The sequence below is a fragment of the Microcaecilia unicolor genome, chromosome 2 (genome assembly GCF_901765095.1).
Source record: "Microcaecilia unicolor chromosome 2, aMicUni1.1, whole genome shotgun sequence".
Classification (NCBI taxonomy): domain Eukaryota; kingdom Metazoa; phylum Chordata; class Amphibia; order Gymnophiona; family Siphonopidae; genus Microcaecilia; species Microcaecilia unicolor.
Window position 1 is genome coordinate 104,840,735 of NC_044032.1, and position 25,449 is coordinate 104,866,183.

The window sequence follows — 25,449 nt, forward strand, 5'->3', positions numbered from 1 at the left end:
TCACCCTTGTTCTCCACATGCCCCTTCCTCTTATTCTCCAGTCTTTCACTACTCTGTCCTCTCCCCCTTTCCATCCAGCAGCTCCCGTCTTTCTCTCCCCATTCAGTGTCTCTCCTCTTTCTTTCTGCATCCTTCCATCCAGCGTCTCCTTTTTCTCCCTACCTTTCCATCCAGCGTCTTCCCTCTTTCTCTCCCCATCCTTCCACCCATCTACCCTCTCTCCTGATCCTTCAATCTAGTGTCTCTCTCTCTCTACCCTTTTCTGTTCAGTGTCCCCTCTCTCTCTTCCACATCCTTCCAGTCTCTCCCCTTTCTCTCTGCATCCTTTCATCCATCTCCCCACTTCCTTTCCCTATTCTGCTATCCAGTGTATTCCGTCTTTCTCTCCCTATCCTTCCATCCAGCGTCTTTCTCTCCCCATCCTTCCATCCGTTTTCCCTCTTTCTCTCCTTCCATCCTTCTACCCCTTTTCCCGATCCTTCCACTCAGTGTCTCTCGCTCTCTATCCCCTTCTTTCCATCCAGTGTTTCTCTCTGTCTCTATCCTTTTCCATTCATCATGTCCCCCCCTCTCTCCCCATTCTTCAATGTCTCTCCTGTTTCTCTCCTACCCTTCCTTCCAGCATCTTCCCTCTTTCTGCTCTTCTTCTTCTCATCTTCTGCAGCTTCTCTCTTTCTTCAGGCCTTCTCCATGACCTCTCCTTCTCTCTTTCCATCTTCCCACTCTCTCCATTCTACCTGCTTCACGCTTACCCTTCCACCCGATAATCATTTCCTGGCCACTGCTGCTTCTCCTTTTGAGCAGCAGCGGCTGCGACAAAACAAAAAAAAAAGAGCTAACAAAAAAATTTTAAAAAAGCAAGCGCGAGGCCGCAGCAGCCTTCAAGCATGGGCTGTCGGTTCTGCAGCTGCCTTCAAGCATGGGCTGTCAGTGCTGCAGCCGTTTCTCTCTCCTCTCCTCTCTCTGTCTCCAGAGCAGAGCAGGAAGTCGATGTCAACTTTCTGCTCCTCCAGGGGCAGAGAGAGGAGAAAGGTGCTGCTTGAGAGCCAACAGCCCATGCTTGAAGGCTGTTGCGGCCCCGTGCTTGCTTTTTAAATATTTTTGTTAGCTCTTTTTTTTTTTGTCGCGGCTGCTGCTGCTGAAAAGAAGAAGTGGCAGTGGCCAGGAAATTAATACCAGGTGGAAGGGGGAGCTGCCGACGCCATATCTCAGCAGAAGACTTTCTCGCTTTGGCGGGAGTGCAGGAGATGACCCGCCAAAGCAGGAGTCTCCCGCTGAATGCAGGAGACTTGGCATGTCTGGAGCTGCCCTTCTAGCCAATGGAATCCATATCACTGAGGCATTTCACCTGGAAAGTACTCTTTCTTATAGTGATCACTTTGGCTAGAACAGTGCTCAACAGAGCCCAGGATCCAGGAGCCTCTCCCACCTGGTTAAATTGTTTTGAATATCCCTAAGTCAGTACATGAAACAGTGACGGTTTAAATAAGATGTCGAAAGTCATGAGAATCATCAGTGGGAAAAGAAGAATTTGAGCCATAGCTTCCCTGGCTTCTCAGTCTGTTGCTCTAATGAATAGGTGGCCACTCCATTAATGAGTAGGCTGGGAAAGAGAGAGGTATTACGTGTTTGTATTTTTGATGAATATATTATTGGACTTTTGATAAATTTATTTTCTTTCTATTTGTTTGCACTTTTTGCTTTAATACTGTATTTTGACAGATGTAAATGGCTTCTGACAGTCTTTATGGAGTGGGAAAGCGCCATATAAAAAATAAATAAAATATTGCTTGATATTTTTGTTCTGTTGTAAGCCACTCTGGATTCTTTTGTTGAGAATGGTGACATATAAAATGAAAATGCACAGCGTCCTGAAAGGATAGGAAGACAAGATTTTATTTATTTATTTTGTTACATTTGTACCCTGCGCTTTCCCACTCATGGCAGGCTCAATGCAGCTTACATGGGGCAATGGAGGGTTAAGTGACTTGCCCAGAGTCACAAGGAGCTGTCTGTGCCTGAAGTGGGAATCGAACTCAGTTCCTCAGTTCCCCAGGACCAAAGTTCACCACCCTAACCACTAGGCTCCGAAAACAAAGTAAAACAAATGAAGTAATTTTAAAAAGTAAAACAAATGAAGTAATTTTAAAAAATGGTTGAGATGTCCTGTAAACTTCAAGAATTCCACAAAAAATCTGCTAACAGCAGCTCAGTGTTACTCTCTTCCAGAGGATATTGTTTTTACTCTTTTTTTTTTAAATTATGAGTAATATCCTATCAATACCATTTAATGCTTTTTAAGTCATGTAATTGACAGTGTTTTATTTTGGTTTCTTTCATAAAGGTATAAAGTAATACGTCGTAGAGTAATTTGGCTGGTAGGTCAGTGGATTTCTGTAAAATTCAAGTCCGATTTGAGACCACTGCTTTACGGGGCAATTCTCAGCCTGCTCCAGGATCGTGACTTAGTGGTATGTATAAATAAAGTTAGTATGGTTTATAACTCCTTAATGTAGTATGGATAGTTTTTTAGTCCAAGTAAAAGAATGACTTTGAGGTGTAGTTTCAAAGCACTTAGATTTAGAAAGTTCTATAGGTTACTATGGAGCAAATTTTCAAAAGAGAAAAACGTCCAAAAAGTGTCATAAAACACCATTTGGATGGATTTCATCTCAAAACGGCCAAATCAGTATTTTCGAAACCTGTTTTGCAGATGTCTATCTATGCATTTTGTCTGCAGTGCACCCAAATCACAAGGGGGGACGTTTCTAAGGCAGGCTTAGGGTTTGCCTAACACTTGGACGTTTTATAGCCATAATGGAACCAGTCGAAAACGTCTAGGGTGAAAACTTCAACATTTTGGTCTGGACCTGTTTTCAGAACGAATAAGGCAAAAAAAGCACCCCAGATGACCAGTGGTCACTAACCCCCTCCCACCCCCTAAAAATGTGAATAAAAATAGTACTCATCAGCCTCTATGACAGCCTCAGATGTTATATCCAGGTCCATTAGAGCAGCATGTAGGTCCCTGGAGTAGTGTAGTGGTGGGTGCAGTGCATTGTAGACAGGTGGCCCCAGGCCCATACCTCCCCCTACCTGTTACACTTGCAGATACTGTGAGCCCTCCAGAACTCACTGCACCCACATGTAGTTGACCCTTTCACCCATAAGGGCTATTGTGGGTATACAGTTGAGGGTAGTGGGTGTGGGGTGGGTTTTGGAGGGCTTAGAAAAGATAAGGGAGCAGTGGTGAGATGTTTACCTGGGAGCATTTACATGAAGTCCACAGCAGTGCCCCCTAGGGTGCCCCATTGCTCTTACTGGGATGCTAAAAATGCTGGCTCCTCCTACATCCCATGGCTTGATTTTCTATGTTTTTAACGTCTACGTATTTTTTTTTCAAAATACGTTACAAATGGTATTTTGAAAAAATATATAGATGTTTTGAAAATATGTTTTCTATTCGGATTTTGGCCGTTTAGCACAAAATGTCCAAAGTCCAACTTAGATGTCATATCGAAAATGCCCCTCCACATAACTTCGTAAGTCTAAGTGCTTTGGAAATACATCTCCATGTAACTTTGTAAGTCTCTTAGAAAATACATCTCTTTGTGGGATTGATAGTTTAAAATTGGTCAGTGTTTATACCAGTGCTTAACGGATGTTATAAGATCTATTTTATAAGGCAAATGAATATATTTTTGTGTTTAAATTATTGGTTACTTGTAATCCTATTTGAATTTTAACTTGATTTCACTGCAGTGTCTCTTTAATATAATCTCATCCCCCATTGTAATGTTGCATGCTATCATGTTGGCTTTATTCTCTTTTAGTTAGCATTTTGTACACTATAGCAATTATTACAATAGATATTTCAGGCTTTTCTTTTTATGATTGTGTGAAATAGCCCTAAAGTTATATTAACATCACTGTTTGTTAAACTCTTTTTATACAACTTGCCAGGTATTTCTTTGGGATCTTGCCAGGTATTTGTGACCTGGATTGGCCACTGTTAGAAACAAGATTCTAGGCTTGATGGACGTTTGATCTGTCCCAGTATGGCAATACTTATGTACATATTACATATAGATATCATGTCATGTAAACTTGCTTGTCTTGGATATTCTCTGTGACTTGAAAATGAAATGAGAATAAAGTTTTGACAGCATACCATATGGCAATAGTGAGGTATTTTGCCATGGGAAGTGTTTAGACTATTGTGTCTTTATATACTGCTCTTCAGCATTGTCATCAGAGCAGTTTACAGTAATAAGAAGGACATAAAAACAGAAAATTACAGTAGTTAACATTAAAATTACAAAACAAAGATATAAAAGGAAGCAATAAAGGAGAGAAAGTATAAAAAGTAGAGGAGAAGTCAAGAGAGAAGTTAGGAACTGCTTATTGCCTCGCACAATCACCACACTTTTCATAATTGGCCATTTGTACAAATGAGTCCCCCTAAAATGATAAGCCTTCTCAGAAAAAAATGAAGTCTTTAAGCCATCTTTAAACTTTTATTTTGTTTCCAATCTTAATTTGCATGGATATTCAAGAGCTTGGTGACAATAGGACTTCAGTGAATAACCAGCTAAAGGTACCTGGGCAAAAGAGCCCCAACAAAAAGGCCCAAACAAAATAGCTCCAACAACAAAAAAAGAAAAACAGGCAAAAATGCCCCCGACAGAATAGCCCCCTGCAAATCAACCCTTGACAAATGGGCCTGCTCACAATTTGGCTCCTGACAAATGTGCCTGCCCCCAAGTATTTTACCTGTTCTGCTCCTACTGCTACAGCTGTTTGTTTTTCTGAGTCCCACTGCTACTTGGAGCCGAGGTGTGCCACCCAGTTTCAGTGCTCGCTGTCCGGAATGTTTCCCTCTTCCTGCCTGCTTTGTGCTGTCCAGTATCTCTCTGCCCCCCCCCCCCCCCCCCTCCTTCAGCGATCCTCCAACTTTCCTGTGGGCTGCCAGCAGCATCAACAAGGAAAACAAGCTGCTTTGGCTAGCCCCGGAAGCATTCCCTCTGTTGTGTCCCGCCTCATCTGATATTTATTTTATTTGTTACATTTGTACCCCACATTTTCCCACCTATTTGCAGACTCAGTGTGACTTACATAGTACCGTCAAGGCGTTCGCCAAGTCGGTTAATAACAAATACAAGGTTATATAGTGATCGAATGAGGTAGTTGTGAAGGGTCCAGAGGAATGGAGATTGTATATTGTCCAGTACGATCATTCGTCATGCTGTGTTGCTGGGTGAAGGGGTTTAAGTAGGATCGTTGCTGTAAGCCTTTTTGAAGAGGTTGGTTTTTAGTGATTTCCTGAAGTTCAGATGGTCCTGGATTGTTTTCACAGCTTTTGGGAGGCCATTCCATAGTTGTGCGCTGATGTAGGAGAAGCCAGATGCTTATGTTGTTTTGTATTTAAGTCCTTTACAATTTGGGTAATGTAGGTTTAGGTATGATTGTGATGATCCGATTCTGTTTCTTATTGGTAGATCTGTAAGGTCTATCATGTATCCTGGGACTACGCCATCTATAATTTTGTGGACCAAAGTGCAGATTTTGAAGATGATCCGTTCTTTGATTGGGAGCCAATGCAACTTTTCTCAAAGTGGTTTGGCACTTTCGAATCGTGTTTTGCTATATATCAGCCTGGCTGCTGTATTTTGGGTGGTCTGGAGTTTTTTTATGAGTTGTTCTTTGCGTCTCGCATAGACTCTGTTGCAATAATTTGCATGACTTAGGACCATTGATTGTATTAGGTTTCGAAAGGTTTCCCTTGGGAAGAAAGGTTTTACTCGTTTGAGTTTCCACAATGAATAAAACATTTTCTTTATTACAGAGTTTACTTGGCTCTCAAGAGTAAGATTATGGTCGAGTGTGATGCCGAGTATTTTTAAGCTGTCTGGGGTAGGGAGGGTGTGTCCTGGGGTATTTATGGATGTGGGTTTGTACTTAGAGGAGAGGATGAGGCAATGTGTTTCTTCAGTATTCAGTTTCAGTTGGAATGAATTTGCCCAGGAGTCCATGATGTTCAGGCCATCATTGATTTTATTGGTTATTTCTGTCAAGTCATGTCTAAAGGGGATGTAGATTGTAACATCATCTGCATAAATGAATGGGTTTAGGCCTCGATTATATAAGGACTTTGCCAGTGGGATCATCATCATGTTGAAGAGTATTGGTGATAGTGGTGATCTTTGAGGTATTCTGCAGGTTGCTTTCCATGGTGGTGATATGTTTGGTTTTACTTGATAAGTTCTGGTGGTTAGAAAACCTTTGATCCAATTAAGGACATTTCCTTCAATCCCAAAGTGGCCGAGGAGTCTTAGTAGTATGTTGTGATTTACCATGTTGAATGCGCTTGACATGTCGAACTGGAGGAGAAGTATGCTTTTACCTGTGGCTATTTCCTGCTTGAATTTGGCCAGGAGGGGGACTAGGACAGTTTCGGTACTATGGTGGGAGCGAAATCCTGATTGTGAATTATGTAATATTGAGAACTTGTCCAAGTATTCCTTAAGCTGTTTAGTAACCAAACTCTCCATCATTTTTACTACTAGTGGGATAGATGCAACTGGGCGGTAATTGGTGAGATTGCTTGTGCTTTTCTTGGTGTCCTTTGGTATTGGGGTGAGTAGGATATTGCCGTATTCTTCGGGGAAGAGATCTTGTTGTAGCATGAAGTTTAAGTGGGGTGTGATGTCTGGTTGGGGGCAGATTTAAGTAGATGACTGGGACATGTATCCAGTTTGCAGTGGGTGTTGGCGAATCTGTGAGTCGCTTGTGTAACTGATTCTGTGTTGAGGAGATTAAATGTTGTCCAGATCGTTGAAGAAGTTTTTGATGTCAGTGTTGTGATGAGGAAGTGTGCTGCATAATTTTATTATTTTTTTGTTAAAGTAATTAACAAGTTTGTCTGTGGTTGGGATGTCTGTGTTGGATGTGGTGTCTAGTAACTTATTTACGAGTTGGAATATAACTTTCTGTGTCCACGTAGGCAGTACACAACATAGAGAACGCTTCCGGGGCCAGCTGAAGCAGCTTGTTGACACTGCCAGTGTCCCACAGGAATGTTGGAGGATTGCCGGGGGGGGGGGGGGAGGGGAGGGGAGGGTAAGAGAGGTACCGGATTGTGGAGGGTTGGCAGGAGGAAGAGGGAGACATGGTGGACTATGTTTTTATTTATTTATTTATTTATTGCATTTGTATCCCACATTATCCCACCTCTTTGCAGGCTCAATGTGGCTTACAATTCATCATGGAAATTGGAAGTAGAAGAGAATATACATTTGGTTTACAGAGGGTATTGGATACACGGTGTTGAAATACATAATAGTTTTAAAGTAAAAGACATTATAAGACATTTCTGGATATATTAAAGAATATACAGTTACACGTGCTGATCTTTGTGATATATCTTGTCGAAGAGATAGGTTTTCAGTAGTTTACGGAAATTGGTCAATTCATAGATCGTCTTCAGGTTGCGTGGTAACGCATTTCAGAGCTGTGTGCTCATATAGGAAAAGGTAGATGCGTGCATTAATTTGTATTTCAGACCTTTACACTTGGGAGGATGAAGATTAAGGAATGTGCGAGAAGATTTTTTTGCGTTCCTGGGTGGTAGTTCTATGTAGGATGGGGCATCACCATGGATGATTTTATGGACTAGGGTACAGAGTTTGAACGTGATTTTGGGAAGTGGGTGGGAAAGAAAGATTAAGAGATGCATTTCCAGACCATGTAAAGGGAAGAAGGGAGAGAGATGCCAGAATGCAGGAAAGGGGGTAGTAGGATAGAGCTGACAGAACATGGGGGTGAAACAGAAAGATGCTGCACTGGAAAGGGAGTTGAAGGAAGAGGAGAGCTCAGCTGAGGGAGTGAGGGATAGAGGGGGAAAAGATATGCTGGACCTCCAGAGGGAGAAAGACAGAGTTTTTACTATATTTATTATTTTTGTGAAGGGCTATGGGTTATTTTGTTGTGGGGCTATTTTGTCAAGGGCTGTTTTGTTACGGGTCTATTTTGTCCTGGCTTTTTTGTCTGGGCTATTATGTCAGGGTGCCCCATCTAAAAGCTACCGATAATGAGTTTGCCATCTAACAGTGTTCCGGCTATTGCCAAAGAGTTCTATTTATTTTTCCTGCAGAAGTGGACACGATAGTGTCTCTGACTTGTGGGAATGGATTCTATTAATAGTAAATGACTATTAATGTCTGAAAAATTGTTGAGCTTTGTAAACGTCTCCTTATCTGCTGTAACCTACAGCCCATTGCTCTGTAATGCCATTTCTGCAAGTGTACTAGACTTAGCCCAGACCAGATGCATTCCATGTATTTGCAAAGGTGGAAAGAAGAGAAAACAACAGCCAGCATAGTTAAAACTTGAAGTAAAAGAGGGTATTACAGCCAAACGATTGTCCTTCAAAGAATGGAAAAAGGACCCAAATGAAGAAAATAAGAAGTAATATAAGCACTGTCAAGTCAGATGCACAGCATTAATACAGAAGGCTAAAACAGAAGCAGAAAGCCTGCGAGGAAATCCGTGGAGCTGTTAGATCACAAAGGAGCAAAAAAAGGGACTTGGGAAGAATAAGGCCATAATGGAGAAACCGAATGAGTTTTTTGCTTCAGTCTTTATGGAAGAAAAAGTAAGAGATTACCTGTACCGGAAATGGTTTTTAAGGGTGGTGATGCGGAGGAACTGAAAGAAATCTCAGTGAACCTGGAAGATGTACTGAGCCAAATTGACAAAGAGTAGTAAATCACCTGGACCAGATGGCATACATTCAAGGGTACTCAAAGAACTCGAGCATGAAATTGCTGATCTGTTAGTAATATGTAACCTGTCATTAAAATCGTCCAAAAATACTAGGACTAGGGGGCGATGAAGCTACAAAGTAGTAAATTTAATATGAATCGGAGAGAATTTTTCTTTATTCAATGTGTAATTAGACTCTGAATTTGTTGCCAGAGAATGTGGTAAAGGCGGTTAGCTTAGCCGGGTTTAAAAAGGGTCCGGATAGCTTAGACCATTATTAAATTGACTTGGGGAAAATCCACTGCTTTGTAGTGAGCTTTTTTGGGATCTTGCCAGGTATTTGTGACCTGGTTGGCCACTGTTGGAAACAGGATGCTGGGCTTGATGGATCTTTAGTCTGGTCCAGTGTGGCAATACTTATGTATTTATTTAACATTTATATGGAAATCAGAATGACGATTCTTACTTTTTACACACTGTGTCAATATGTTGAATTTTAGAATCCAATTTATCTACTTTAGAGACTGCCTGTTGGGAGAATTCACAGAGCTGACCCCCTAACATTGTCTCAGTCCCTTTCACCATTTTCCAAATGTATCACAAGGAAATTTGAGAAGTTTCAGGCTCTTCTACTAGGACTTCAGAAGTAAATTTTACTGCTTTCAGTATAGAAGACTGAAGAAGCTGTGATGATCTGTTACAATGTACAGGTCTCCCTTCTGGGGAAAATCCTTCCTGGGGCAAACCCCCAATGGGAGATAGGAGGAAATGGGTGGTTGAGGAGAAAATCTTTCCCCAGAACTTAGTCACTTGACTCATTTTCTACAGCCAAGGAGGGATGGGGGGGGGGGAGGTCCAGTACTGTCAAATTTCTATCAGTTGGACCAGAAGTAGGAGTGCTGGTCCCCATAGGCTTGGCCTTAGCCTTCTGCTTCCCCATTTGGACTAAGAGAAGAAATACATAAAACATTCAGTACCTCAAATGTGGAGAATGATAGGACCAACCTTCCAGAAATAGAAGCAGAATACCGAAGCCCTCCAAAGCTCCACTGGGGCTCCAAATGAGCTCTCATGGGGCCTGGTGTGCTCCTTAGATCACGCCCCTCTGATGCCCTCCGACCGCTGGCTCTGACCTCTTTGTCTGGACTCCTTAGTTTTATGCTAAAACCTTTGTGCTTATTTCATATATTAAAAAAAAATGTTATTGCAAAAATGCTGTAATTTTCAATAGAAGATTTAAATGAGGTAACTATATCAACATATTTATGTCCTCTCAAAATTTTTATGTTGCTGTTTGAATTGTAACAATTTATAGCTGTTTAGAGAAGTTGGTTGAATAACACATTATTCATATTTTTTGGTATCAGCTTTAAATTTTGATGAATAATATTTATAATTACTATGATGTATTATCATACTTGCTGTTAGTATGCAGTGACTGTACCTGGGGTATGGATTTTAGGGAGTGCCAAGGGATGCCGTGGGAATGTACTAATGGCATCGCTTTTCCCCTTCTTTCTCCACCACCCTACTGCTGTGATGTTAATCTTAACCTTTGCTGACAAGGATGCCCAATCCCTGCCAGTAAATAAGATCCGTTGCCTGAACTGGCCAAGCAGGAAGAAGTCAGCAGCCTCCTTTCCAGGTGTTGATGTCGGCACTCTTCACACATGAACTGAGCATGCAAGAAGAGTGCAGACATTGGCGACTGGAAAGGAGGCCATTGACCTCTTCCTGCTTGAGCAGTTTGGGCAGCGGATCTCGTCCACTGGCGGAGATTGCATATTCCCGCCAGCCATTCCATATCTACTCCAGTTGTGGAAGGGGCCTGAGCCAAAAGTGTGTGTGTATATGGTTGGAGGAATGGCTACATGCCTGTGTGGCTACATCACTGGACTGTACCCTGGTGTGATAGAGAAAAAAGGTGATATTCTCTCATTTATAGCATTTACTGATATTTTATTTATTTATGAGGATTTATTTACCGCCTTTTTGAAGGAATTTATTCAAGGCAGTGCACAGCAAGATAGCTTTCTTTCCTCATTCATGGTTCAGTATTGTGCTAGTGTCTGAATACTATATATTTGTTTGCCCCACTTTGTGTTACAGATTCAAATTGGATGTTGCTAAAAGTATTGCTCATGTCATCCAAAACCTAGTTCTTGAGGGGCATGTTGGATAACCTTGTCTGGGTAATTTAGGTTTCTAATTTGAGGATGAAATTTTTTTTTTTTAATTTCATTTATTTTTGCCTGGGTTAACAGAAATATGTTGCTCTTCTTTCATGTGGAAACTCATATTAGCTAAGTGGGTAGATGCAGTTTGATTTTCAAGTCGTATCTTTTCATTTTACTGGCTGAAATATACCAAACAGTCACTGTACATTTTATACATAGAGAATAAATCATTCTGTAAATCTAAAACCCAGTACAATAATATGCCATCTGCTCAGGCATTGATCTGAAAGGAGGGAAATAATCCATTTGGAAACATTGCCCCTGGGATCTATCCATATAGGCCTCCAGGCCTACTTGACAGCTTCAAATATGCAAAAATGATTAACCTATGAAAGTAAATGTCCAGAAGTTGTCTCTATTACTTAACTTACACAAGTATTCCAGTGAGTAGAAAGAATGAGCGAGAATCCAGCAGTATACGCAGCGAAAGAAACAGCTGAATTTGTGAAATGAGAGAAAAAAACTATAAAGAATTTGATGAGTATACAAGGAAAAACAAGTGGAAAATGCACAAATATAGCAGGAAATACAAACCTGGACACAGCAATGACTACAGAGAGGTGAACTGAAACCAGAAGATGACAGACTGATAGTTGCAGTCCAAGACATTTGGATTATGGATGAGATGATTCACTGTGGGCATAGAAAAAACAGGGTAAACTGATATGTAGATTCTGTAACAGAGCTGGAAATGAAAATGCATCTTTCATCTGGCTTCAAAGTTCTGATGAGAGAAAGTTTGTATATGGACTGGCACAATAAGGTGGTACATCTCATCCATTAGAGATTTGTAAACTTGTAAACATAATATTGTATATTATAATTGTATATCTAATCTCTTCTAATTTACTTTATATTTTCTATATTTTAATTGTAATAACATTTTGTACTTCTCATTCTGGAAATGGCAATCGCCACTATGGTTTAATGTAAGCCACATTGAGCCTGCAAAGAGGTGGGAAAATGTGGGATATAAATGCAGAAAATAAATAAATAATAGCACTGTAACAAAAAGGCATTGGGATCACAACCCCTAGAGAATTATGAAAAATGAAGAGATTATGCTCATCTGGGGTGTTTCTATTCCAACTGATAAAAAAGCTTGATGAAAGAAAGCCAGGTATCTATAGTAAAGGAGAAAAACACAAGAACAACACTGATAATAGAGGTGTCAGTGCCAAGTGCTTATTCTGTGCACTGAGAAAGAGAAGCGGTTTCAAGTGCCAAGCAATGCAGTCAGAGACCAAAAAAATGACAGAAAGATACAGAAATATTCTCAATCATATTGGGTGCCACAGACTTAATTAAAAGGAATTTTTAAGAACACCTTGGTACTGCCTTTATATGATATATCTTATGAACTCCAGAAGGAAGCTCTCTTTGGCACAATGCAAGTAAAATGGTGAGTGTTAGCAGTAAATTTGAGAGACTGAGATCATGCAGCATGTACAATGGCTTCGGAGTGAAGTTCATTACTTTCATGATATGTGCAAATCTAACCCATTTGGAGTCACTGCCTGGAGCAATTCTGGATCTTTATTTTGGCACTATAATCCTCAAAATTCTGAATGTGAAAACGTACATTTATTGTCTTATCTGAGAAGTTTTAAAGGACTGACAAGAAAACATGTAGTTTGAGCTGATGAGACTACAGAGGTTCCTTATTCTACACCATCTTATTTGTGAGTTCTTTAAAAGGTATCACAGTACCTTTTCCCTTCCAGTTCCCTTCATGACCAGTACTGTTGCTAGAACTGTACTATAATTTTATATTTGTTGTAAAGCACATATTTAGAATTATTTTAAAACGCTTATATACCACATTCCTACATAAACATTCAACACGGTGTACAAAATACTAACAGAATAAAAAGCAATAAACAATACAACGCATAAAAATGAAAACAAAAAATAAATAAAAAAAGCAGCTAATGCCCTAGCCACCTACTACTAGCAGCCCCAGCACACTTCATAGAACAGCTAAGTTCTTATCTGTTCTCTACGTTGACCAAAGGCTCATTCTTAACTGAAAAGGGCAATATTAATCTCGCATCGTTAATAAAGAATGAGAAAAAAATGAAGAAATGATCCCACATAGACTGGTGGCCTCCATACCTCGCGTAACGAAACTTATGGAAGAACTAGTTGCCACTCAACTAATGGACTACCTAAACAAACACCACATACTGCACAAATTCCAGTCTGCTCCAATTTCAGCACTGAAACAGTACTAGTCATCCTTATAGCTAACCTCAGGAACGAAATCAGCAAAGGCAAGAAAATCCTTCTATTACAGTTCGACATGTCAAGCGCCTTTGACATATGTGACCACGCGCTTCTATTAAGGCTGTTGGATAAAATCAGTATCAGAGGTGAAGTACTACTGTGGTTTGATGGTTTTGTAACATCCTGAACCTATCAAATAAAGATGGATACTGCTCTATCTCCCATTTGGACAGCAGCTATCGGAGTTTCCCAGGGATCACCAGTCTCGCCAACTCTGTTCAACATTATGATGACACCACTTGCAAGCACACTAGCAAAAAAATGGCTTCAGCCTTTTCTTGTATACAAATGACACATCAATTTACATACCATTCAGCACCAAACTAGAGGTCATAATAGACAAAATTAAATCTGGTCTACACATCTTAGAAATATGGGTGACTTCATTCAAACTCAAACTCAACACAGAAAAATCCCAATTACTGATATTAACATCCTCACTCTTCAATGACACCTTCACAAATATAAATATAGTTGGTGCAACTTACCCAATAACCAAAAAATTTAAAACTATTAGGAATCACCCTTGACCTTAATCTCGCATTTAACCAACAGATCTTGTCCACTACATCAAAAATGTTCCAAGCAATGTGGAAGCTCAGAAGATTAAGAGATTTCTTCCCCAGAATGATCTTCCGCTTGCTGTTCCAATCGATGGTCCTAACACACATCAGTTATTGCAATTGAGTATATGCAGGGTGTAGGGAACAACCAGTAACTCGATTGCAAACAGCCCAAAACACAGCTACAAATTGACTTACAGAATGCCACACTATGATAGCGCCAGTCCACTACTCCAAAAACTTCACTGACTCCCTATCAGAGCTAGAAACCTGTTCAAGATATGTACACTGGTCCATAGAATCTTGTTTGGGCCTGCTCCTGAGTACATGTCCAATCTAATAGATCTACCTCTTGGCAATACCCTCAGTGAAGCAACCTGAGTTCTACAGCAGCTTCAAAACATAAACATACACCACCTGCTGGCCAAACTAGAGAGATACATGTCAGGAAATAAGGCAGTTTTACAGGCTTAAGACACACTGTTCTGTCACACCTCCCTCAGGAGAGAGACCCAAGACTGCAACCTCTGTGGACAGCTAATCGGGTCTCGATAGTCCAGTGTCAGGGTGGTTCTGGCTTTTTCTTTCTGAAGAGCCCATCAGCATTACCATGTTCACTGCCTTTCTGGTGCTGTATGATTGTACATTTGCAGGGACAGGCTCCACTTGAGTAGTTTCTCATTCTCTCCTTTCTTAAGCCAGACCAATGGATTGTGATATGTGATAATGGTAAAGTCTCACCCATACAGATATGGTTATAACTTCTTGAGGGCCCACACTAAAGCCAGACATTCTTTTTCATTAGTGTCATAGGCTACCTCTCTGGCAAGGAGCTTGCGACTCAGATACACAATGGGGTGCTCCTCCCCTCTGCAATTCACTTAACTTGAGTACAACCCAAATGCCATATGCCGAGGCATCAGTCTATACCACAAATCTTTGCTGGTAATCAGGTGAAACTAGTACTGGATTGGTAGCTAATGCTGTCTTTAATTTTTGGAAGGCCGCTTCACATTCTGGCGACCAGGTAACGATTCGGTGTAGTCTCTTTTTAGTCAGTCATGGGCTTGGTTATGGTGCTCTAATAAGGCACAAACTTCCTGTAATACCCCACTGTTCCAAGGAAGGCTAATACTTTCTTTTTAGTTTGAGGAGTGGGCCAATTTTGTATAGCTTCCACCTTAGCTGGTTCAGGCTTCAGCTGTCAACCTCCCACTCTGTGCCCTAAATTTTGCACTTCTGCCAACCCTATTTGACATTTGCTGGGTTTTATAGTCTGGTCTGCCTCCCTGATCAGGTGGCCATCCCAAGTCTGACTGTAAACAGCAATGTCATCAAGATAAGCCCTAGCATGCTCTTGGAGTCCATCTAACAGTACCAAGGGCATTTTTCATTTCAAAAAGCATTACAATAAACTCATACACTTCAGCACCGACACAAGGGTGTAAACAGCCACAGTCCAATACAACCCAGCTTTGGAATTGAACACGCATTTAAGATAAGTGCCGCTCCCATCGGTTTTTTTCTGTAATACGGAGAAGATATGTTCAATTATTAGTAGTAGGGAGGGAGGGAGGCACAGTGCGATGATGGCTTAGGGTTGTTGGGCTGTATACTGTGATCATTCACAATGGTAATTAAGAACGATAACAAACACTGAGCACTGCATATAAAAATTTTTTAAAAAATACATAAATGAATCAATTGAATATTTACATACTGGTGTGAACGAGCATTGTCATCATTATATTTTATGACCAATTATTAATTTATTGAACCCGAAGAGCATTCGTGAGTTAAAATTTAATGCCAAGAAGTGCAGAGTGATGTTTGGGGTGTAGAAACCCAAAAGAGAGGTACCGAATAGGAGGGGAAAGATTAGCAAGCTTGACTCAGGAGAGAGACCTAGAGGTGTTGGTGTCGAAGGATATGAAGGTGAAGAAACAATATGACAAGGTGATGGCCATGGCTAGAAGGATGCTAGGCTGCATAGAGAAGGCGTATAACCAGCAGAAGAAAGGAGGTGTTGATGCCCCGCTACAAGTTGTTGGTGAGGCCCCACTTGGAGTATTGTTCAGTTTTGGAGGCCATATCTGGCTAAAGATGTAAAAAGACTGGAAGCAGTGCAAAGAAAAGCTATGAAAATGATATGGAATTTGCGTTGCAAACCGTACGAGGAGAGACTTGCCGACCTGAACATGTATACCTTGGAGGAAAGGAGAAACAGGGGTGATATGATACAGATGTTCAAATATTTGAAAGGTATTAATCCGCATGCGAACCTTTTACGGAGATGAAAAGGTGGTACAACTAGAGGACATGAATTGAGGTTGCAGGGGGGCAGACTCAGGAGTAATGTTAAGAAGTATTTTTTCACGGAGAGGGTGGTGGATATGTGGAATGCCCTCCCGCGGGAGGTGGTGGAGATGAAAACGGTAATGGAATTCAAGCATGCATGGGATAAACACAAAGGAATCCTGTTTAGAAGGAAATGGATCTATGGAATCTTAGCGTACATTGGGTGGCGATGCCGGTATTTGGAGAATAAAACCGATGCAGGGCGAACTTCTACGGTCTGTGTCCTGAGAAAGGCAGGGACAAATCAAACTCAGATATGCATATAAGGTATTACATATCATTTAAAATGAGTTTATCTTGTTGGGCAGACTGGATGGACCGTTCAGGTCTTTATCTGCTGTCATTTACTATATTACTATTTTAGTAAGGTAGATTCAGTGAGAGGGATTTCAGCCTTCTGGGCAGAAAATGGGCTTATTCTGCTGTCGAGGACATTTACAGGGCAGCGGTTTGGTCCTCTCTGCATTCATTTGTGAAGCACTATCGGACTGCTGTTCAGGTAAAGATGTGGCTTTTGGGGCTGGAGTATTGACTTCTGGTCTCAGGGGGTCATGCCCTTAATTGATGTTGGTTTGGTACTTCTCATCAGTCTGGAGTGCTGCTTTGGAAGGAGAAATTAAGCCTTACCTGCTAATTTTCTTTATTTAGGCACTCCAGACTGTTGCAGAACCCTTCCTGTGAATATCTGTATTGGAGGACGTGGACGTTAAATTGTCTCAGATGAAGATTGAAGAAGATTCTGTTGATATGGGTGTTTGTGTTGTACATAATTAATCTGTTTTTTTGGGGATCTGTGGTTCAAAAAAAAAAAAAGGAACAAAAAGTGCTACGTAATCAGTTTTTTAATGGTTGTATGCATTTGCCTGATGAGTCAGGGAAACAGCCATTTGGGGTTCCACAGATTTTTCTGCTTTGCTTTTTGACACACTGGCTGGCAAGGAACTGCACAGAGATTTTATTGTTTCAAAAAGTCAGGTGTTCTCAGTCTGCATCTGCTGGTAGACATTGTGAACCGGTTTAGAGTGCCTTAAAGGAAAGAAAATTAGCAGGGTAAGACCTCATTTCTACTGCTCTTTTAGTATTCTGTCTTTTAGTTAGACAGTTTGGGGTAATATTTTACACGTTGAGTGCTATTCTATAAAGGGTACACATCCTTTATAGAATAGCGCTTATGGCATAAACCGCACCTAACTTTAGGTGCCGGCAATTACGCCTGCGAAAAGCTGTTAAGTTCCAGCGCCTACATTAGGAGTGGTTCTGCCAAATTCTGTATGCGTGTAAAATTTTGGAACGCCCCTGAAATGCCCCAAACCATGCTTCCAAAATTTTACACGTTAGGACTTATGCGTGGATTGTTATAGAATACGACCTGCACATAAATCCTAAGATCAATTAACACCAATAATTGGTTATTAGCAGCCAATTATTGGTGCTGATTGGTTTGTTAAGCAATTAAGTTGCACACACAAATTGGCTATACGCACTGATGGGTACATGCAATTTTAGTCACCGTTTGTAGAATCAGGGGTTTATGAAAATATTAAGTAGGTACATTAGGCCTAATTTTCTAATTTTCCTTTTTCAGGTTCGCATTGAATCAGCGACAACACTGAAGTTAAATATCCTTTCAGTCACGGAAAATTTGCATTCTTTGCTGACTCCTGAAAAATCTTTTAGAAATCTGGAGTACATTTGTTTCAGAGTTTGGGTTTCTCCCCTTTACTGAAAAAGAGAGATTCCTGAAATATTACAAGGTGAACCAGTGTGCTTAAAGAATCTGAATTTTAGCATCATGATGCAGAATTTTATTTTTGCCTGAAAACTAGATAATACAAGGGGGAATTCTATAAAAGGGCTTAGCTGTAGATGCCCCGATGCAGTGCAGGGAGTGCCTATTCTATAATGGCATGTGGGTACCCAGATTCCATTATAGAATACTAGCTTAAATCTGCATTAGTGTGCCTAAATGTAAGCAGATCCACTTAAGCTTGATTTTTTTCAGGCTTAAATGGACGTGCTTTGGTGCTGCAAGCAGCGTGTGCAATTACAGTATTCTATAAGTTGTGCTTGTAAGTGGGAGACACGCCCATGTCCCACCCATGCTCTGTTTATGTGTATACTCCCCTTACAGTTAGATGCTATGCCAATTACACATGCCCTTATAGAATAGCGCTTAGGACGCTTGTACATGTAAGTGGCACTTTTTGCTGCATTTATATGTGCAAGACAATTAAAGAATTTCCCTTATAGTGTATTAAGTTCAAACAGTGTAGTAAGTTCCAAATTTTTAGTGTATGCTCTTCAATGCTGTTACATTAATCTAGAAAGAAAAACTATGAAGCTTTTTGATCAGCAGCTATATTTGTTTTGTAATTTCTCTTGTAAACATTGGACATGTGCTACCATTTCTGGAAAGAATGCAGTCGCTCAGCTTTAGTGTTACTCTTTGGTAGAGCTCATAATCATGTTTTGTATGTTCTCCTAGCTATCAGGGTTCCAAATGGTGGAACTCAATACCAAAAACCTTAAGAAGCATCACAAATCTCCTCCAGTTCAGAAAAGAAATGAAAACCTACCTCTTCAAAAAATTCTACAGCTAATCACAAAAATATTGCCACCTTCTTTTCAAATCCACCCTTCAAAAACTATGAATAAACATCACCAAAACTCTACAATTGAACACAAAAGCTACCACTGCCTTCTCCTCTTCAAATCTGTCTCTTCAAAACTTTATAAATAACCACATGAACTATAGATGCCCTCTCCACATTGCACAACACTATTGTAACTCCGCCAAAATGTAAATTGTAACCACTTTGAACCAAAATTTGTTTATTGGATAACAGTGGGATACAAGAATGCATAAATAAAAAATAAAAATAGTGTAGTTGGTGGTGGAATGAACATGGTGGCCTCGACCTTGAGTTAAAAATCACATCCAGCACTCCTAGTTAACAATGTATATGGCTACCCTGTGATTTACTAGATTTGACTTAAAATGAACACTTTTAATTGAAAAAACTTTTTTTTTTGGTGACAGTATAACATAAAGTTTGTTTTAATTTTTCTTAACTACCATTTACCTGTAGATGACTTTGAGTTCAGGACAGAACAGTTTTTACCGGTAAGTGGTTTATTTTTTTGAATGTGTTTAAATTTATCCAGGGTTGACATTAAATTTAAAATAGCAACTTCATAACCATATTACATATTTAAATGTATAGCTCTAATGTTAAAATGCAGGAGAAAGAGTAATTCAGTTTAAGAACTGATGTGAAATTTTATGGTTTAAAGAATATTACTGAAGTATATAAAATAAAAAGTCCTATTATGTATATCATTATTGTAGTCTTAAAAGATTATCATCATGTATTTTTATGGTAGACTATATGGAGGAAGTCTGCAACTGGGTGCTTTTGTTTAGGTGTTCTGAGGATGTGTGGTAGGAACCTATTCTGTAATGGCATCTGGGTGCTCAGATTCCATTATAGAATACTAGTATAATCCGGTATCAGCACACCCTATATTTATGCACCTATAGTTACACCAACTATAGACATGGCATAACTGCAGGCATGTAAATGTGGAAGGGATGTGCAGAACTTAAAGTATTCTGTAAGTTATGAGTATAACTAGGAGCCTCACCCATGTCCCATTTACATGCATTTTTACAGAATAGCACTTAGGCACTCTCCTGGCATTCTTTTGGGTAAGTGTTCACTTACCTGTGTAAGTGCTAGTATTCTGTACATTGATTTAATTTATGCAAGGGGCACGTAAATGCAGGTACCTAGATTTTAGAATATTCCATTTAGAGAACACTGCAATCACTTAGCATAAGAAGTTGTAGTTTACTACTACTACTACTACTATTTAGCATTTCTATAGCGCTACAAGGTGTATGCAGCGCTGCACAAACATAGAAGAAAGACAGTCCCTGCTCAAAGAACTTACAATCTAATAGACAAAAAATAAAGTAATCAAATCAATTAATGTGTACAGGAAGGAGGAGAAGAGGTTAGGTGGAGGCGAGTGGTTAGAAGTGGTTACGAGTCAAAAGCAATGTTAAAGAGGTGGGCTTTCCGTCTAGATTTAAAGGTGGCCAAGGATGGGGCAAGACGTTAGGGGCTCAGGAAGTTTATTCCAGGCGTAGGGTGCAGCGAGACAGAAGGCGCGAAGTCTGGAGTTGGCAGTAGTGGAGAAGGGAACAGATAAGTACATAAGTAGTGCCATACTGGGAAAGACCAAAGGTCCATCTAGCCCAGCATCCTGTCACCGACAGTGGCCAATCCAGGTCAAGGGCACCTGGCACGCTCCCCAAACGTAAAAACATTCCAGACAAGTTATACCTAAAAATGCGGAATTTTTCCAAGTCCATTTAATAGCGGTCTATGGACTTGTCCTTTAGGAATCTATCTAACCCCTTTTTAAACTCCGTCAAGCTAACCGCCCGTACCACGTTCTCCGGCAACGAATTCCAGAGTCTAATTACACGTTGGGTGAAGAAAAATTTTCTCCGATTCGTTTTAAATTTACCACACTGTAGCTTCAACTCATGCCCTCTAGTCCTAGTATTTTTGGATAGCGTGAACAGTCGCTTCACATCCACCCGATCCATTCCACTCATTATTTTATACACTTCTATCATATCTCCCCTCAGCCGTCTCTTCTCCAAGCTGAAAAGCCCTAGCCTTCTCAGCCTCTCTTCATAGGAAAGTCGTCCCATCCCCACTATCATTTTCGTCGCCCTTCGCTGTACCTTTTCCAATTCTACTATATCTTTTTTGAGATACGGAGACCAGTACTGAACACAATACTCCAGGTGCGGTCGCACCATGGAGCGATACAACGGCATTATAACATCCGCACACCTGGACTCCATACCCTTCCTAATAACACCCAACATTCTATTCGCTTTCCTAGCCGCAGCAGCACACTGAGCAGAAGGTTTCAGCGTATCATTGACGACGACACCCAGATCCCTTTCTTGATCCGTAACTCCTAACGCGGAACCTTGCAAGACGTAGCTATAATTCGGGTTCCTCTTACCCACATGCATCACTTTGCACTTGTCAACATTGAACTTCATCTGCCACTTGCACGCCCATTCTCCCAGTCTCGCAAGGTCCTCCTGTAATCGTTCACATTCCTCCTGCGACTTGACGACCCTGAATAATTTTGTGTCATCGGCGAATTTAATTACCTCACTAGTTATTCCCATCTCTAGGTCATTTATAAATACATTAAAAAGCAACGGACCCAGCACAGACCCCTGCGGGACCCCACTAACTACCCTCCTCCACTGAGAATACTGGCCAGATAAGAAGGATTTATTCATAGAGCGGAGTGCACGGGAAGGGGTGTAGGGAAGGACGAGTGTGGAGAGATACTGGGGAGCAGCAGAGTGAGTACATTTATAGGTTAGTAGAATAAGTTTGAACAGGATGCGAAAACGGATAGGGAGCCAGTGAAGCGACTTGAGGAGAGGGGTAGTATGAGTAAAGCAGCCCTGGTGGAAGACGAGACGGGCAGCAGAGTTTTGAACCGATTGGAGAGGGGAGAGGTGACTAAGTGGGAGGCCAGCAAGAAGCAGATTTCAGTAGTCTAAACGAGAGGTGACAAGGGTGTGGATGAGAGTTTTGGTAGAGTGCTCGGAAAGAAAGGGGCGGATTTTACGGATGTTGTAAAGAAAGAAACAGGTCTTGGCGATCTGCTGGATATGAGCAGAGAAGGAGAGAGAAGAGTCAAAGATGACCCCAAGGTTTCGAGCTGAGGAGACAGGGAGAATGAGAGAGCCATCAACAGAAATAGAAAATGGGGGGGAGTGGGGAGGTGGGTTTGGGGGGAAAAATGAGAAGCTCGGTTTTGGTCATGTTTAATTTCAGGTGGCGTTGAGACATCCAGACAGCAATGTCAGACAAGCACGCTGAAACTTTGGTTTGGATGCAAGGTGAGATATCAGGGGTAGAAAGGTAGATTTGGGAGTCATCAGCATAGAAATGGTAGGAAAAGCCATGGGATGAGATTAATGAACCAAGGGAAGCAGTGTAGTTAGAAAAGAGGAGGGGGCCAAGAACAGAACTCTGAGGTATGCCGACAGGCAGAGGGATAGAAGTAGAAGAGGATCCACCAGAGTGAACACTAAAGGTGCGGAGGGAGAGGTAGGAAGAGAACCAGGAAAAGACAGAGCCCTGGAATCCAAGTGAGGACAGGATATCGAGAAGTATGCTGTGATCGACAGTGTCAAAAGCAGCGGAAAAATCAAGAAGAATGAGGATGGAATATTGACCTCTGGATTTAGCCAGTAATAGGTCATTGGAGACTTTAGTAAGCGCAGTTTCGGTTGAGTGGAGAGGGCGAAAACCAGATTGTAGTGGGTCAAGAATAGCATGTGAGGAGAGAAAATCAAGGCAGCGGTGGTGAACAGCACGCTCAACTAGTTTCAGAAACTTTAAAAAATAACTGGGTTTTTTTTGTATGTTTTAAAAATAAGTATTCTTTGATAGCTTCACTGGCATTGTCATATGCTTGGGCATCCTTACAGTGGTATTTCTGCAGCGCCATATGTGGCGTTGAATTTATAAAGTGACATCAGAAATCAGGTTCCTGCTATTGCACTTCCCTTAGTATTAATTACAAGTGAGACAGAGAAAATGAAGGCAGATAAAGATCATATTTATTTATTGGAATTTATTAACCGCCTTTATGAAGAGGTACTTCCAAGGCAGTGTACATCAGGTACAGTTTAACATAAAACTTACAATTTTGTTCACAGCATAACAATAGCAAAATAACCAAGAGTAAACATAAATATAATAAGAGACAAACTTGAAAACGGTAAATTTAAACCTAAAAATAGAACTACTGTGAAAGTGTCAAAAATATACACATTTAACAACACTGGAATTCAAATACCAGAGATATAATACAAGGTTAGCATAATAACTAATGATACACCGAATAAGCATGCATTAGAACATTCAACTAACATAGATACGATGCTAGAGGTTTTCTACAATAGGGCTTGCCATATAGCTAAGGGACCTAGAGCAGATATAGGATGGGAACAAGATGTGTGGTACAGAGTCAGTTGGGATAATTTGGTGGTTAGCTAAACTCAGGGCAAGTTCGTTGTATAGTTAAGCAAGAGATAAGGAACTGATCTAAGTTATGGTTTGTGTTGCAAGCTAGTCTAGGTGCAGAATGAGTGTATAATCAGTCACCCTATGTATTAAAGGCTTGGGAGAAGATTCAGGCTTTCACCTGCTTCCTGAAGTAGAGGTAGTCTCGAGTTTTATGTAGCCCCTCTGAGAATAAATTCCAGAGCGTAGGGGCTACCCATGAGAAGGCTTGCTAGTGGGTATCACATCATACTATTTCTTTGGATGAGGGTACAGATAATGATGATTCTTGAGAGGACCTTAGAGGTCTTAAAGGTGTCGTTAATAGAGACAATTTTTGAAGGTTGTTTGAATTTGTGGGGTCAGAGAGAGTGACGAGTGTTACAGTATCCCAAGATTCCTGACCTGTGATTTTAGGAGGATTTCATACTTCCCAGAAGGTATTTTGAATTCTGGTATTTGTCCACTTGGCCATACAGTGTGCCCATCACACCATCTATTATCCCTTCCTCTCCCTTAGAGATCCTATGTACTTGTCCCAAGCTTTCTTGAATTCTGGCTTTTGCTGTCACCATTTCTATCTGTTTGGCCACCTTAAGATCATCACGTATGATCACCCCCAAGTCCCACTCCTCTTTCATGTACAGAAGTACTTTAACTAAATAAACTGTACTACGCCCTTGGCTTTTTGTAGCCGAATGCATAATGCTGTTCTTTATCATTAAATCTTAGCTGCCAAATTTTGAACCATTTTTCAAGCTTTGCTAGGTCCTTCCTTATGTTATCCACACCATCAGGGGTGTGTACCCTATTGTAGCTTTTGGTATCATCTGCAAAGAGGCAAACCTTACCAGATAGCCCATCTGCTATATAATTTTAAAAATGTTAAAAAGAACTGGGCCAAGAACCAGTACTTATGGCGCACCACTTGGAACCTCCTTTTCCTCAGCATGAGCTCTGTTTACAACCACTGTTTGTCACCTTCAACTGTGAGTGGTTTGTTATTCTATCCTGTAATTTTCTGTTTCATCTGCAAAATAACACACTGGGATGAGAACCAATTTCAACCAACAGTAATAATATTGTAAAGAGAAATTCTCATAATGAAAAGTAAGCATATGAAAAAGCAAGGAAGGAAAAAGCCTCAAGAAGCTCTCAGCAATAAACAATTAGCTGGTTGAGCAGGACTTTCTCATCATTGGCTTAAAAAAACCTTCCAATGCTATACAAATCTTTTATTAAATTTCAGTATTCATCCACAGTCTGAGTTGGAGAAAGACACTATGCAGCTAAATATTTCTAAATGTGGATGAATATTGAAATTTAATAAAAAAAATTGTATAGCATTGGGAGGTTAATTCCAATGATGAGGAAGTCCTGTTCGACCAGCTAATTGTTTATTGCTGGAAGTTTCTTGAGGCTTTTTCCTCCTTTGCTTTTTCATATGCTTACTTTTCTTTATGAGAACTTCTGTGTACAATATTATTCTTTTCTGTTTTACTTTGGATATTTGGAGTGTAAACCACTCTGATATTGATATGAGAGTGGGTGTATCAGGTATTTTAAACTATTACACTTTTAAAACTAGTTCCAATCACTAATCAGTCACTTTAGGGCACTTACCAAGAGCATTCAGTTTATAAGTTGCCTAAGTGGAACACTTGTCAAAGGCTTTGCTAAAATCTAGGTACACTACATCTAGTGCTCTCCCTCAATCCAACTCTTTAGTCACCAAGTTAAAAAAAAAAATTAATCCGATTTGTTTGACAAGACCTGCTTTAGTAAACCTTCCTGGATTCCAGAAACCTCACTATTCTCTTATCAAAGTGGTTAGACTTAAGCAGCCTGTAGTTCCCAATTTCCTTCTTGCTTTTGCTGTTGTGGAGAGGGACCACATCCTCCCTTCTCCCTTCTTCTGGGACCACTCCCAACTCTAGAGAAGCGTTAAAAATGTCAGTCAGAGGGAGCCACCAGAACTTCCCTAAGTTTCTTCAGTACTCTCGGATGTATGCTGTTTATAGCTTTGTCTACCTATAGTTTAACTAGCTCCTCAACAGATTCCTCTGAAAATTGTTCAAGGTCTACCTCACGTCCGTTCCTATTTGTGTTTGTCTTTTATGG

The 25,449-nt window shown here is 40.6% G+C and overlaps 1 protein-coding gene across 4 annotated transcripts in view; it reads left to right on the plus strand.

The window, feature by feature from the left end:
- The window catches only part of IPO11 (importin 11), an 813,637-nt gene that overhangs the window by 170,309 nt on the left and 617,879 nt on the right, over nucleotides 1–25,449 (plus strand). For all 4 annotated transcript variants that reach the window (XM_030193171.1, XM_030193174.1, XM_030193172.1 and 1 more), the window contains 3 exons: nucleotides 2,345–2,471; nucleotides 17,793–17,826; nucleotides 19,291–19,331. In XM_030193171.1, the coding sequence (XP_030049031.1) occupies nucleotides 2,345–2,471; nucleotides 17,793–17,826; nucleotides 19,291–19,331 (202 nt within the window). The remainder of the gene's footprint in view (nucleotides 1–2,344; nucleotides 2,472–17,792; nucleotides 17,827–19,290; nucleotides 19,332–25,449) is intronic.